Below are 15,794 nucleotides of genomic sequence, written 5' to 3' on the forward strand. Positions count from 1 at the left end.
ATGGTAAAAAAAAAAAAAAGTTGAAAAACAAGATCTAAATTGACTGCATGAGGAATGCTAAAGTATACCTGCACCTCCTAAAAGTTGCTCAGGATGTCTAATGTTCCTACCAGAAATATGTCTTGTGGAGAGACACCTCTCTTATTTTAAGCAGTTGTTGGGCAAGGATTTTGTATTATTTAATGTAGTTAGACTACTTGTAATTATCATTCTTGTATAGAAAACCAAATGGTAAGGACCTCCACTCTCAGCAAGTGCCTCGTATTGAAGCACAGATTTATGAAGGTACTGCAAGCTAGTGAGGTATTACACCAATGAACTGTATACAGGCGTTTTACATCTCCCGAAGTACATATAGCCTGCATAAGAACTGAAGATGGTAGGAGGGGCCAGGCGGTGAAGAAACAGAAAACTATTCTACTGCATGCTTGAAGAGCTTGCTGCCCATTGAATTCAATGTAGCAAACCTTGGTGATTTAGCCAAGAAATCATTTTTGTGATCATAAATGTCTTTAAGTGCAGCAGTTTGTGAAACAATTGTTATTTTGGTTCAGAAGTCTTGAGAAAATATTTATTAAAAGGTGAATATTTTATTGAATGTGACATATTTTTGCAATCTGCTTTTCATATGAAATGTAACGGTCGTTAATCGAAATTCAAAATACCATCGGGGACGTTTATTTTGCATCAAATTTTTGATTTTCCGCATTCACTTTAATGGGAACTCCGATGTTTTCCCCTCAGCAACATGCGCAGTACCAGTACAGGCTTACTTCCGGGGCTTCACAAGCTTAGGTTAGGTGAAGGCGTGCTCGTCTGTCTAGTTAAATATGCAAGTCTATGGACCAATGAACTGTTCAGTGAAAACGCGCCTTTGGCGGTGCGCAGGCGCTGTGCAAGTTTCCCCTGACGCGGACAAGGGTACACTTATTCTAATGATGGCGGTAAATGGGGGAGATGAACGTACTGTTTCTTTGGTGGAAGTTTTGGAGGAAGACGAAGAATTAGAAAATGAAGCAGCAGCCGTTTTGGATGGTAGCGATCCTGAAAATTGCTCATATCCCCAGGTATTCACTCAGAACTAGTTCGTGTATTCTGGCTGCCTAGCAAACTATTTATCCATTTGTTTATTAAAATTCACCCCGCGAAAGATCCATTAGCTACCTTCATCATTCAAGTTTTTTGTGTCCTGCGTGGTTGCTTGTTATTAGCTTGTGTTAGATCAATTCATTGTGTTCTCTCAGCCAGCCGGTAGCAGAGTGTGTTAGCTTGCTACATAGGCTAGCTTGTTGTTAGACTAAGCAACTTAGAAGTTACCAAACTTAGTGCATATCGCTTAGTTTAAAACAATTTGTATCTGTTGGTTGTTCAAATCATAACACCTCAACCGTCAAGCTTGCCTGCCTTTAATGATCCCACTGGAATGCGAATTTTGCGGAACATTGTAGTATAGTTGGCTAAATGGATGTAGTAGCCCACTTTGTTTACTAACCAAAGTAGCTATCGATAGCTACGTGTTGACTCTTTATTTGCATTTTGCACCACAGGGGTACGTGAAGAGGCAGGCGCTCTATGCATGTAACACTTGCACACCAATCGGTGCAGAGCCGGCTGGGATATGCCTTGCTTGTTCCTACAAATGTCACGATGGACATGATCTATTCGAGCTCTACACTAAACGGTAGGTCAGATAATGTAGTCTGTCGCTTTTCGGTCTACCTTTCATTGTCACACTTTGTATGCGTTTTGAAGAATTGGAAAGGCTTAGGAAGACGGACATACTGTATTGCAATACGATTTGCATTGCATTGCTTACACCAGTAGATGAGATCGTGGTCAGTTTTACATGTACTATAGGTAATCAAACTGTAAAGAATGCATACACTCCTTGGCAAAAAAATGGGCCAAGACTAAAATGGCAAAATATTAAGCTTTCAATGGTCTTAACAACAAATCATTGGTCAGAAAATTAGCAAGAATTAAACAAATGCACTTCTGAGACCTCATGTGCCACCAATTGCTCGTTTACTTTTGCTGCAGTGAACTATTTGGGGAAAAGCTAGAAACAGGGAAATTCACTTGTACAGTAGACAAATTAACAATGTCAAATAATAGTCATGTTTTGTATTTGGTTGCATATCATCTGCATGCCATGACTCCCTGATGTCTGTGACCTATCAACATCATCAGAGTCTGGATATCTTATTTTCAGGTTGTCCTACAAGCGATACAAAAACTCTTTGCACTTGAATGGATCTCTATGGGAATTGGGGCGGTGGGACTAGAGTCAGCCGTAAATTATGCTGATACAGTATGGAACACATTTGTTGGTTAAATGGTTTAAGTCATCAAGGGTCCAAGGTATCAAATGAGCCTCAAACCACCATGCTGCTGCCAGATATGCAGTAGATACTACAAGCATTGTTTCCACTGAATATTTTTTCCATTGAGTTCAACAGGAAAATTAATTATAAACAATGCTTGTAGTATCTACTGCATATCTGGCAGCAGCACGGTAGTTTGAGGCTCTTTACGTTGTACTGTGTTGTTATGATGTAATAGAAATGTTTTTCACAGGACACAATGCCTCCTCCTGCTGTTTGATGGAAGATAATGTGATGAAGGCTGTATTGTGTACGGATTTTTACAGGAATGCTAATGCAACCTTTCTTTTGCAGGAATTTTCGCTGTGATTGTGGAAACGGAAAATTCATTGAGTCTAAGTGCAAGTTGTACCCTGTAAGTTGTCATCATTTTTACCAACAGTAGAATTTATTTCTGAATAAATGAGCATGTAGCATGTATTTCTGAATGTATAGTTGGCGTACATTCAGAAATAAATGAGCACTTGGCACTTATTTCTGAATATCTAGTGGAGGTGTCTTACTATACCTGATGACTTTGCTTCTCAAGGGAAAAGATGGACTGAACACCAACAACAAATACAACCACAACTTCAATGGTTTGTATTGCACCTGTAAAAGACCATACCCGGACTCTGAGGACCAGGTGAGGACCAAATGTCTGGCCATGTATGTGCATATATTTCGTTTTTGCACTGAACGTTTGTTTCATAGTTTGAAGATGTCTATTTTTGTAAATAAGACATGATGTTTTTATAACAGACTTAGCATATCTGTCTGTGGCCAAGTCTGCTAGATGGCAGCCCGCCAAAAGTAAAATCAGGCCAGAAAGAGATTTTTTATTTATTTATTTATTTATTTATTTATTTTTGTCTAAGATGAAAGTGTTTTGCTATGAGGTCACTTATGCAAACAAAAATACAATTATGAAGGAGGTCAGAAAGGGTTATGAGCTTGTTCAGGAAGTGAGAAAAATAAATAAATAAATAGACCTTGCCATAGACATCGGCCTTTTCTGTCTGAAAAAGTTTGCAAGTGCTTGTGGGTAATGTATTTTGCTAATTTTTTCCCCCCCTAGATTTTGGATGAGATGATTCAGTGCATTATCTGTGAGGACTGGTTGCATTCCAAGGTATGCATCTTTGGGACTTTTGGACTTGATGAAACTTAAGTTGGATTTACAGAACAGAAACTACCACCCTTTTATCAACGAAACACAAACATTTAGAAGGCAAAGATGTTGGAGGAGAAACTTCTACTGCGGTCTCTATTCAGAACTGCCAGCTCATCCAAACAATTTGTCAGTAATTCTCCAGTGTTGATGGTCTGGCCAAAAAGAGGCAACGAAGCGTAGTGTTTTCCAGCATTAGTTGCTTTTTCTCCACTTTATTTATAGGTGTGATTAGCATCACTTACCATTTTGAGGACCGATTTGTTTAACACCATGCGTGGTGTTGTACAAAAATACGCCCCCATTTAATATTTTTTTCAATAGTGCGCTGCGGTAGTGTGGCCCTGTAAAGGTGCCAGAACGGAAGTGGTAACTCTCTGCTCTTATTTGGCAGCACCTGGGCTGTGCAATGGAAGAGTGTGTGGAGCTGCAGGAAATGGTGTGTGAATCATGCATGAACAAGGCCCCTTTCTTATGGACCTACGCCTCCCATCTAGCAGGTACACTCCTCTGTGACACACACACACACACAGCTGGGATTTGGGGATAAGGACTATCCCTAACAAAAGGTTGTTTGAGGCCATCGCTCAAAATACTATTGTCAATGAGCAGCGGTTCAAACGATTTTTGTTTGACAAAACTGCATGTGGTGTTTGTACGTGTAGCAAGCCCAAGGCATCAAGAATGAAGGTGAATGCGTTTCCTTCCAGCCCCTCCAGTGACCAAACTGAGCCCCTGCGAGGCAGAGGTGGAGGTGAACGTGGAGGAGAACACGGAGGAAAACAGCCTGAAGGAAGAGGAGGAACACGGTGACCTCCCCAAGAAAGGAGAGCCGTCCGCAAGCCCGAGCTCTCCAGATGATGATAAGGTACTGGAACACGTGCTCATTTTCCTACTTGTGTACATATGAAATAGGTAGGCACAAATAAAACTAATTCTCAGCTGTTCGAAATGTTAATATATGTGGAGGCAGTTCACATACATCTGGATCAGGGTTGGACCTCTTACGTTCAAATGTATAAAAGCCGGCAGGAGTGTGCAGTAGCAGCTCTCAGCCAGCAGATGGCGACGGTCTGCAGTTATTTGGCGACCGCAGATGAGTCTCTCTCCGCTTCTGCCACGCCGCTCCTTCCTGTGGGTAATTAGCGGATAAATGATCCGTGTGAAATACAGATTCCTCAACTCCAGGGACCAGCTTGGCATGGCTTCACAGTGCTGCTTACAGTCAACAAGAGTGATTTTGTTAGTCAACCTTCAGACGTGCCGCAGAAACCGCGTCGGTCTGAATTTGAAATCACCGCTTCTCCCCGGGCACGTCGCTGTGGTGTGAAGCCGCGTTTCGCGACAGGCGGCAGAATGTTGTTTGTTTATTTTTCTGTGCGCGCGGTTTTAAACGCTAACGGGGACTAACCGCGGCCACTCCCGCGCTTCGCAGGCAGCTGCGGACGGACAGACGAGCGGCAAGCGGACGCACGGCCAGATGGAGGGGTCTGCTTCGGAGGGCGGGCCCGAAGGGGCGGGGTGCAGGCTGAGGGAGTTGGAGGGGAAGGGTCCGGTCAGAGCCAGGGAGGGGGCCGTCTTCTGGCCCTACTTCTGGCGCAGCAAGCTGTGCACCTGCGTCAGCTGCAAGGTACGCCCGCGCCCTTCTCTGCCTCCGCAGTGCTGCCCCAGGGGCGTGGCGGGTATACGAGCCTGCCCGCCAGAGACGCCTTATCTTCTTCCTAACCGCCATGATGACGTCCTGACCGTTTGCCCCATGAAGATTCTAGACAGTTCTTTTGTGTGAAAGCTGAAGTTTGCTGTGGTCACTGGGGAGGGCATAATTGTCCTATGTCTTCGTAACAGGATTTGACGCTGAGTTTTAAGCTGTGGCCCGTTCCCCTGTGAAAGTTAACCTCGCTTCCTGTGCACAGAGAGCCTACGTTGCCGCGGGCGTGCCCTTCCTCCTGGACGAGTCGGACACGGTCCTGGCCTATGAGAACAGGGGCAAGGCGCAGCAGGAGGAGGAGGACCTCCTGATGTCGGCTCTGAACAGGCTCGACCACGTGCAGCAGCTGGAGATAATCTACGGTGAGGGAACAGTGCAAGTGACGAGAGAGCAGGGGGGAGATGCCCATTAATGCAGACAAAGTGTACTTTAAAGCAAAGCCAAGTGGCCCTTTCTAAACTGATGGCTGTGTGTAATCTGGCTGCTCCTCTCTCCAGAGTACAATGACATGAAGACGGAACTGAAGGATTACCTGCAGAGGTTTGCAGAGGAAGGAAGGGTAAGAAACCGCCACTCGCGCTCTTTGGGAACAGCCTTTGGTGGCTTGTTGATAAATATCGAGCTCATGGCTGAATCCTGGGCACGCATCTCGCCAAAGTTGAGACCTGCAGCCCAGCGCTGCTTCCCGTGTAATCACGCGTTGCTCTCTCTCTCCCCTCGGCCAGGCGGTGAGCCCCGAAGACATCAGGGGCTTCTTCGAGGAGCTGCGGGCGCGGAAAAGGAGGCGGATGGACGGGGGCCAGTTCTACTGCAGCTGAGGTGCCGTCAATGGCCCACCCAGCTGCTTTAATCCAGATCTGCATCGCTATACGCCAGCCCTCGACCGTTTCATTTTTCTTCTCTCTAGGCTCAGGATGACTGTGCTCTACGCTGCCGCCTCTGTCTTTCAGAGTCGGTGGTTTTTCCAGTAAAAGCTTAACGTTGCGTCTGAAGGTTACAGGACCAGCGTAGAGCTTCTTAAAAGTTAACGTTTCTTTTTACGCCACGGCACCGTTAGGCCTGCAGTGTCTGTGGCGAGCGACCGAATGGGAGGAGGAAGGGACTGGGGTTTAGGGCCGAAGGCAGGCGGTTTCGCGGTTGGGAAGCGGTCATTGCGGTGCGGGCCGCTCCGTTCGGTTCTGGCGTGTGCGGACAGGAACGCGGCGAGCCGCCGGCACGCTCCAGCCACGGACCGCCGGCTTCCTGTCCATCTGTCACATGACCCTCGGCTGTGGCGGGAAAAAACAGGCAAGAGGCTACGGCAGCTCAGTGAACGCAGTGACCGATGACCCAACCCCCCCCCCCCCCTCCCTATATTTCAGAATGTTATGTTACAGCGGAGCGTTTGGCACAAGGTTGTTTTCGTCCTGTTGGAATGAATGTGAATCCCACAGTCGGAGTGACTGCATTTATGACTGCTTTCTCTTGCTTATGGTTCCTCAGGAGTTTCCTGTTCTGACTCTCATAGTGCTGGATCACTTTGCTGCTACAATGCTGCCTAGACAGGCAGGTAATGATTTTTTTTAAAGCATTTCCCTGAGTTTTTACCAGTTTGTGTTCTTGTTTGTAGGTTAGGACTTGCTCCTCGCAAATAAAATTGAATGATGTGACTGTGGCATTTCGTGAGTTGTTGTTCATCATCCAAATTTTGTCCCAAAAGTCCTTGGAGTCTCTTATCCCAATGTCTGCATACAAATGCGTTCATAAAATAACAAAAATAAACAAAAAGAACTTCAGCCTGAGATTGATTTTACTGCTTTGCAGTCTGCCTTTGGACCTTTATAAATGGAAAAATGAAAAAACACTGACACTAGAATTTCCATGGAAGCAGTTTATTCTGAAGATGCCACCTAGTTGCAAATTTAAGTTTATCACTGTTACACCCCCCTTTGAGATGACAGTAGAAAAATAGAACCAGTGAAACTTTGTACAACTTGTTATGGGAATCTACAAGAAAGTGTTTATATATATACAACAAATACAACCCACCTTTGTTTTATATATATAAAAATTTATATTTACCAAACCACAAATTTCCAGAAGTTTCTGTTCAAATGTACCTAAAAATTAAAAAATACTATTTTTTTTCCAAAAACACTATATACATGAAGCATTACTAGTTTTACAAAGGACTGGTTTATGCAGGTTTGTAGAAAACACTTGCATAGGACAAAAGTTCACTTCTCAAGAAAATGCCCAGCCTCTGGCAGGGAAGGCACTAACTTGTCTCTATACAAAGGAAAACACGAGGAGGATCTCCAAGAAAAAGGCAGAAAATCATCCCAGAAAACCACCGAGCTATCCATTAAAAATAAAAAAATAAAAACATGGTAGTCTGCATTTTTTCCCCATGAAGCAAACATGGATGGAAAATGGAAAAAGCTGGTTTTGCTCAGAAGCCACTTTCCTTGCAACAAAACTGGCATGGAGAATAAATGTAAAACACGTTTCTGTTGACCTTCTCAAAGTTCTTGTGCTACTTTAAAGTCTCTGGGACTTCAGACACACCAATTTTAACACATAGCGAGATCAAATCATTGCATCGGTGTTTCAAAGCAAAGAAGCATAATAACTCAACCACGCAGACTTTATTCGAAACCGTCGAGACAGAGTTAAATGTAGCAGATCATATGGCGTCTGATAATACTGAGTGCAGGCTATGGCTGGAAGCGCGCGAATAAAAATGAAATTAATAAGAAACGTGTCCATCTGGGATGAATGGGATATGGATAGTGATACAGCATAACCCTCATAGCAATCGCAGACGGATGAACAACTTGGGAATTAAGACGCCCATTGTAGTGCAGTGGTAAGTCTTGTACATCGGAGGTGCAAAGAACTGCAAACCAATAACAGCTCATTTACAACTAACTGTCACATCAGCACCTTATCATTTACTATCAGCTCTCCGAGTGAGATACACACTGATGGACTTCGGGGGAAATGCTACTGAACAAAAACCGATTGCCTCTGATGGCCATTGTTGTGATTCATGAATAGGTTGTCAGACCTGACATGTTATGTAAATATAAATGGCGTCTCAAATCGCAGGAGACAGTTGATGGAAATTGCGAATCGTGGGGGAGGGGGGGGGGGGGGGGGGGGGGGGAGGGGTTCTGTCTCGCCACATTTCAAACGGAGCACACGCAACACACTCCAGCCCCGTTTTTCTGTAGTTTCCTTTTCATGTATAAAAAAAAAAAAAAGACTTCTTGACGGGTTGAGCAAAGTTCCCCTGGAGGTCAGTCTTAAAATGCAGTAGAGGATGAAGGATTAGTCTGTATTTTCGAGAATCTTTCCATATCTCAAAAAAGAAAGAAAAAAGGAAAGAAATAGCTTGCATCTAATCTGCCTCGCTGAAGAACTAGGTCAGGAGGAAGTTCCTGTTTAAGCAGCTCAGACTGGCTCTTATTAAAGGGTTCACATCTGAATTTCCAAACAAATTCATGTTGTCTGAAACTGTAGGTTGAACCATTAATTTGAACATCCGTTGACCGTAATTACTCTGCCAACCCCCCACTTTCTATACTTCAAGCACCTCACAACTTAGTAACACAGTCCCTCTTGTTCATGTACACTATTTACGGACTACAAATATATAATACTAAGTTCCCTTTTCTCTTTCAGAGCAAGGCGGGTCCAGGTTCACCAAACCAATTACATTGGCTTTCAGTATGGCCATTAACATGGGGCAATGCTACAACAGTAATTTCTCCGGAGATCAGCAAATATTTATACAATCCCTTCATTCTCAACAAAGAGATCAGCAACCTACAGATGTACAACATGAGCAAATAACACAGTGGAAATGAGGAGGGAGGGCCAGGGTCATTCTGTGATGAACGGTCTTTAAGACAAACAGCAGAGAGGACTGGAGGAGTCGCCAACATTCAGCACCGCCAAAACCATGTCACCATCTCACCTGGTTCACCTGCTAATCCCAAATACAAAGAAACCCAGCTAACACGGCAAACTGCTGTTCAGGGAATTTAAAAATGAAAAAAGAGCCACCAGCACAGACATTGTCTATTCTTAATGATGGCTCAAAGTCTAGTTTGAATCGTAGACCATTTCATTCAGATTGAATAAGTTGATGCATTATGCCAAATGAAAAGCCATGACGGCATCAACAACATCAACAAATGCGCCGTGGTGCAGAATTTCCATTCTGTATTGGACGAGGGAAGGCCTCATGCCTACGGCTGGGTCAGTGCGCTATTTCCGGCTCCTTGGCCTGTACTTGGCTCAGCAGGGTCATGACATTTCCACACGGGGTCAGAGAGAGATTTTAAGACACAGGCGTTTCGGGGACATAATGCCTCCAGGAGCAGTTAGCATTTTGTGGGACTGGAACGTGGGGGTCATGGAAAGATTGTCAAAGCATAACGATTGTCATTAACTACAACAAATCAAAGGCAACAATGAAAAAGATGTACGCTGTACACTCCCCCCCTCCAGGCAAAGGAGTCCTGCAGCCAAACACTACTCCTGGTGCAAAGTATTCACCGATGCGCCCCACACTACCTCTCCTGATTGGAGCCACTAAAAGTTGTTTCTCCAACCTCTTCTCACTCTTTCCTCCAAGTCCATTTCTGAGCACTCGCTCCTGAGATTTCAGACACTTGGTTTAAAGGACAGTGTATGAAGGGACGGTAACGTCCAGCATTGGAAACACTTGTATTGTTGATGCAGTTTTATCTCAGACCATGGCGCTCTCTAAAGAAGCCCTGAGCCCCAACACAGCATGGAGGCTGAGGCCTTAGGCCGAGCCTGTCCCTCTGGTGAACAGCATGGAGGCTGAGGCCTTAGGCCGAGCCTGTCCCTCTGGTGAACAGCATGGCGGCTGAGGCCTTAGGCCGAGCCGAGCCTGTCCTTCTGGTGAACAGCATGGTGGCTGAGGCGTTAGGCCGAGCCTGTCCCTCTGGTGAACAGCATGGCGGCTGAGGCCTTAGGCCGAGCCTGTCCTTCTGGTGAACAGCATGGTGGCTGAGGCGTTAGGCCGAGCCTGTCCCTCTGGTGAACAGCATGGCGGCTGAGGCGTTAAGTGATGGTGGAGAAAAGGGTTGTAGTGAAACGTGAGGACTAACAAACATCTTCACGGTTTAGAGTCCACAAAGGACTTTAAAGGGGCTGACAGGACTCCCCCAACAACTGCAGGGATTCACTGATGTCTTTTCACGTTTAAGGTGCTAGCCAGTAATTTCAGTCTTCTTGCAGCTCTTGCCAATGAAAATTATGATAATGATGATGAATAATAAATGTAAAAACATAACTTTGTGAATACTCCGTAAATACCAGAGGATTGCATATAAGAGAATACCTGGTTAAAAGCAGTTATGGCAGCAGTTGTATGGAATACAAAAGAAAATGAGTTATTATGAGAACAATACACCGCATACACAGGTGTTACAGGGGATTGGGGGGAAATTCCATTGGTGGACAGAGGTAGAAAACTTGCACAGGGCAGTCGAAATGGAGCGCACTGCCGTCCACATTCGACATCAGTCCAGCAGATGGCGCTGTAGAGATATATGAGATTTGAGCTGGTGGGAGGGACGAAGGGAAATGCAGGTTTCAGGGGTGTGCGAGCAAGCCACGGTTCAAGTATAGAGTCGCACAGGAGACCGTCGGCAGCGGACAACCACCACAATCAGCAGAACACGGACAGCACCGCGAGAGAGGGATCCAGTCTTCAAGTGGAGTGCAAAGAAAAAGTCAACATGTTAAAGCTTTGTGTATTGCATTTGCTGCCATTGAAAGAAATTGTGGGTGAAAGAAAAGGAGGAATTCACCTACTGCATAACTGTACTGTTGTCTGACTGCGGCTTCTGATTGCACGCAGCTTGATGGACTTAATTAGACAGGTTGTTTTGTTACCAGCATCTAATTACAGGCTTGATTAAAAAGAGCACGTGGAATAACCGCAGAGTGGCGCCGCCGGGTCCGATTCCCACGGGTCTTACGGTCATAAGCTGGACCCGCACAGCCAGGTGGAACGCAAATCTTCTGTAGGATCACCTATACGTTAGCATTAGCATTAACCCTTCGTCTGCCGAGCGCACGCCCCTGCCCCACCTCCCCCTGGCTCACGGTGTGCTTCGGGCTGATCTGCATTGCCCCCCCCCCCCCCAACCCGCTTTCCCTCACAGCGAGAGCGCGCTCCTGTGACAAGACGCAGCAGGACCGTACGCTCCCCCCGAGGCGGTGTGCTCGAGTCTGCCTGTGCAACGGGAGGCCAATGAGAGGCCTCGGCTGCAGGGCGTGGTCACGGGGAGGAAGCTCTGGCGCCGCCCTGCTTCCTGTGCCGAGCCCCGAGCTCCAGCTGACATCATTACGATCGTTATCGTCTCTCCCGATCGCACAGCTGCGAGCTTGGGCAGGCCTGCGGTGCAGCTTGGGCCCGTACGACCAGTAAAACCCAGTGAGAGGGGTCCACAGGGAGCTGAGATAAACAGCAATACGATGAGCAATAGAAGTGCCGCAGGTGTAAAGGGATAAAGACGGGGAGGGGGCGGGGCTGATTGCGCTGCCCACGGTACAGGTGTGCCGGCTCATAGTGGAAGCCTTGGTGTCTGTTTTCCAGCTGTAACCACTGGAGAAAAGCCTGGAGGGGCACAGCTCCCAGAAGAGGGGCCGGCCCTCCCCTCGTCAGCGGGCTCCGGGCTGACATCATTACGATCGTTATCGTTTCTCCCGATCGCGCAGCTGCCAGCTTCGGCACAGAGTCCGGAGACGACGAAGGGCGGCCTCTGTCAGGGGCGGGCCTCTCTGACCGCAGTCGGGGGGGGGCGCGGCGGGGCTGGCTTGGCTGAGGTCGGTCGGATGGCTTTGCCACGTCCAGGCGTGCGTTACAGGGTTTCTCAGCTCAGATGTCGACGGGACAGCGGGCGGGAGGGCGGGGTTAACGCGCGGCGCGGCGCGATAATAAAATCACGTCCGCCGGCCCGGCCGCGCTTCATCAGAGCGCGCGGCTGGGAGCCCCTGGGTCAGCGCGCCGTCTCAGGCTGAGATAACGCGCGGAGGGCCGGAGAACGGCACCCTGGGAATAACGAGAGACAGGCTGGCTCCGATTCCACCGCCGTCCCCGCCGCTCAGCAACAAGCCAGCCAGCTCCACCGGCGTGCCCGTTTCCCTCACACTCACAGCACTGGCAAAAACACGATCTCTCGGCCAGGAGGGGAATTAAAAAAGAATCATTATTATTTCATTTTGAGCCCTTCAGGGTTCCCCTTATCAAACCCTGAATTACTGGCAAACCTTAGCCACCTAGCGCTCGGCGGTATTACTTCCATCACACGGGAGGCCGTGCATCGCAGGACGAACGCGGCACAATAGAAAACGGCAGGACAATAACCCGCAAATCCTATTCATTACCGAGCTGAGGAAACTGCGGGCAAACAAAAAAAAAAAAAGCACATATTATCTTCCCCAGTATCAAAAAAAACTACTGAAAATATTACGCGGCTGCTGCACATTGTTGAAAGTCTAGCCTTTTGTTATGCTCTTATTATTTAGCTGTTAGCCTGGGATGCAATTATGGTACTGGAAGAAAGGAAATAATGAATGGAAAGCGAGGGCTGTGGGAGGGAGGATCATGGGAAGGCGGATAACGCCGAGGGCATACGGGCTCTTTCCAATCGCTCAGTTTATCCGTCCTCCTCTCCTCGGTCCTCGACTGACCTTGAAACTGATCGAGGTCCGCCGCCCTGAAGGACATTCCAACCTGTTAAATGCTCCTTGAAGGAGTTACGAGCGAGGAGCTGGGAGGCTCCCGAAGGACGCTTGAGCAAGGAGAAAGGAGTGCATCCTTTGTGAAAGTATTTTTTGAGACATGAACGATTGACCTGTGGATCCACCTCTCCCCATCTGCCATGTCTGACATGGCTTCAAACTGACACTTCACTGAGCAAGGACTTTCCATTTGCCTAATACACGTTTCCTCGATTCCTCAGTCCTTGCCTCCTTTCCTTGCGTCCTCCACTGGGTGGAGCTAAGGAAGCGAGACAAGGACGCAGGGAAAGGTTGCAAGGAGGTAAAATAAGCGACTGGAAAGAGCCCATAGAGAGGATCAATAAGCCAATCAGAGGGGCCGGGAGTGTCAACATCACCCTGCTCTGTGGCCTTGGGGCCTGGAGGGGGAGGGAGAAAATAAAAAAGACAGAAAAGGCGGCGCTTCTCTGTTAAAGTGCACTCTGCGACTGGGCTGGCTTGCGGCCGAGCGGCTGTGCTGAGGTTAGTGTGGGCATGCGACGGCGAGCCGCGCGCCCGCGCGGGGGCCCAGCTAACACCCCGCTAGGGGGCCTAGCCCCACCGCCGCCGGGCAAGCGGCCCTCCCAATCAAAGCCGCCCGTCCACGGCGCCGTGTTGAGGCGTGCGACGCAGCCCGAGGGGCCTGTCCCAGCAGCCTCAGCGGGTCCCCCTGTGCTTAGAGCCTTACAGCCGGAGTCCTCTGAGGGGTGTGTGTGCACCGGTCGGAGCTCCCCTGTCTGCAGAGGAAAGGAGCAGAGTCGCCTCCTCCTTCCCTTCAGTCCCGCCCACCCCTCTCTGCCCCGCCCCCGGGGTCAAAGTGCAGATTTCTTGTAAGGGTACTCGGGCTTGTTGGGTGACCTGCGGTCCCTGCTGGCGACGGCCTCTTCACCGGCACTGTTCCTATGGGGCAGTAGACCCCCCGGGGGCTCCCCTCCACCCCCTATCCCTTCGGGGGTGGGCCTGCGAGCAGGGGGGCGGTCCTCGTAGGCGTCCAGGCCCGCGCTCGGGGAGCGGGAGGGCCCCAGGCCGCACGTGAGGTCCGACTCGTTGCGGGAGCGGCCCCTGGGGACGTGGCCCCCGCCGCTGCCCCCCCCCTGCAGCCCGCCCCCCCCCTGCGTGGCCAGCGCCAGGTCCAGGCGCTGGGGGGGCTGCTCCAGCATGTCCAGGCGCAGGGCGTCGCCCGGTCGGCCGGGGGGGGGCGTGGCCCGGGGGGTGCGCGTCGGGAGCGTAGGACGGTGGGTGGGGCCCGGCGGGGGGGCGGCTGTGGCTGTAGAGGTCGGGGCCGGCGTAGGGGCCCTGCAGCGGGGGGGCGGAGCCCGGCGTGGCGGGGCGGCAGGTGAAGTCGTACAGGTCGGGATACTCGGGCCTGGCCTCGGGCTTGGCTTCCGCTGCGTGCTTCTTGCAGGAGGCGTGGCCGTGCCTGCCGGGGGGGCAGAGCCCCGTGGGGTAGTGGGGCGCGGGGCCCGTCGTCAAGGCGATGGAGTGGGGGTCGCGGCCCTCGCCGTCGCTCGCCGCCTCGGCCATCCGCCGCTCCTTAAGGCTCATGGCTGAGACGCCCATGGCGATGTCCGGCATGAACTCGTTGATCACCGGCTCCATGTTCTGCTGGGTCAAACAGCCGGGCACAACATTAGCATCTTAGAACATCTACGCTAAAAGAACTCTGAAATCCCATTCAGCTGCTCTATTCCAGCGGCAATCCGTTCAAGCTGTTTACATTTTCCATGCGGTTTGATCTTTCAGCAAGCCTTCCCACCCATCAGCAAAACCCACATCTTAATTTTAAAAAATCCCCCAAAACTTTACGGCTCCACAAACCCCCCCTCCCCACCCACACAAAAGCAGCCGGCTTCCCCGGGCACCCCCACTCACCCCCTGCTTGTCGGGGTGCAGGGTCCGGCCCCCGCCCTGGGGGTTGGTGCAGTCGGGCGGGTAGGCGGGGCTGCTGTGCTTGGAGGAGGGGTGGCGCTGGAGCAAGGTGTGGTTGCAGGGGTAGGAGAAGGAGCGGGATGGGGGCTGGCTGGGGGCCCGGGGCCTCCAGCCCGCCTTCAGCTGGGCGTGGCTGGGCGTGGTGGGCGGGTGGTAGGGCGGAGGGGGCGGGGGCAGGGGCGGGTGGAAGCTGGCCAGCGCGTCCACGTCGGTGTACATGCTCTCCACCGCCGGGGTGCTGTTGACCCGGCAACGCCCCGCCTGGCGCAGGGCCAGGACCGGGCTCTCGTCTCCGAAGCGCTCCTCCGGGAAGAACTTGTGCGGGTTCTGCGAGCGGAGAGGACGGGAAAACAGAGAAAAGAGCATCGAACCGTTTCCGCTTTCGAGCGTAAAAGCGCACGCCAGGCTGCCTGGGCTGTGTGAGCGCTCAGAGAAGCAGCCGCGCTCCAGCGCAGAGGAGGAACCAAACGATGAAGGTCTGAGTCGACCTCGGCTGACTCACCGCTCGGCGGATCAGCGCTGATATAGGCCGAGAGCGCCCCGTGACTAGCAGCCCAAATCCGGAGCGGAAACGAGGACAGCCTACATCTGAGGACTAGCTCCAGTGACGAAAACCCAAAGCTAAATCACACACATTACACGCACGGGTGTAAAGGTCCTAAAGGTCCATCCTTTTACATCTTATTATCACTAACGCACCAACGTGTTTCAGAGTGCAGCTCTCTTAGCCCATTGTGCCTGACATCCGTGAGAACGGCGTCCTGCGGGTGCCTCTCTGCGGTGGAAGTGGAGCCGCGGCGAGCGCGCGGCGCGCGGCTTTAAAGCGGGGAACTAA

General features: G+C 50.0%; 2 protein-coding genes across 2 annotated transcripts in view; one reads left to right on the forward strand and one right to left on the reverse strand.

Annotated features, from left to right (window-relative positions):
• The first annotated feature begins 681 nt into the window (after positions 1 to 681).
• On the forward strand, positions 682 to 6,509 carry LOC118212732 (putative E3 ubiquitin-protein ligase UBR7). Its single transcript, XM_035390948.1, has 11 exons — positions 682 to 1,067; positions 1,548 to 1,681; positions 2,679 to 2,739; positions 2,914 to 3,009; positions 3,442 to 3,495; positions 3,929 to 4,034; positions 4,245 to 4,402; positions 4,970 to 5,164; positions 5,448 to 5,604; positions 5,740 to 5,801; positions 5,968 to 6,509. The coding sequence occupies exons 1-11, from the start codon at positions 831 to 833 to the stop codon at positions 6,058 to 6,060; spliced, it is 1,353 nt and encodes a 450-aa protein (XP_035246839.1). The 5' UTR covers positions 682 to 830; the 3' UTR covers positions 6,061 to 6,509.
• A 588-nt stretch (positions 6,510 to 7,097) lies between these two features.
• btbd7 (BTB (POZ) domain containing 7) overlaps positions 7,098 to 15,794 on the reverse strand; it is a 78,764-nt gene continuing 70,067 nt past the window's right edge. Inside the window, 3 exon segments of the mRNA XM_035390934.1 lie at positions 7,098 to 14,238; positions 14,240 to 14,632; positions 14,903 to 15,286. Coding sequence (XP_035246825.1) covers positions 13,843 to 14,238; positions 14,240 to 14,632; positions 14,903 to 15,286 — 1,173 coding nt within the window. The 3' untranslated portion in view covers positions 7,098 to 13,842.

This window comes from Anguilla anguilla, chromosome 1 (genome assembly GCF_013347855.1).
Source record: "Anguilla anguilla isolate fAngAng1 chromosome 1, fAngAng1.pri, whole genome shotgun sequence".
NCBI lineage: Eukaryota > Metazoa > Chordata > Actinopteri > Anguilliformes > Anguillidae > Anguilla > Anguilla anguilla.

Coding starts and splice junctions, on each gene's coding strand:
- LOC118212732 (XM_035390948.1), top strand. CDS start 831: ATGCAAGTCTATGGACCAATGAACTGTTCAGTGAAAACGCGCCTTTGG. Junction 3,010..3,441: donor ACCCGGACTCTGAGGACCAG/GTGAGGACCAAA, acceptor TTCCCCCCCTAG/ATTTTGGATGAGATGATTCA. Junction 5,802..5,967: donor GGTTTGCAGAGGAAGGAAGG/GTAAGAAACCGC, acceptor CCCCTCGGCCAG/GCGGTGAGCCCCGAAGACAT.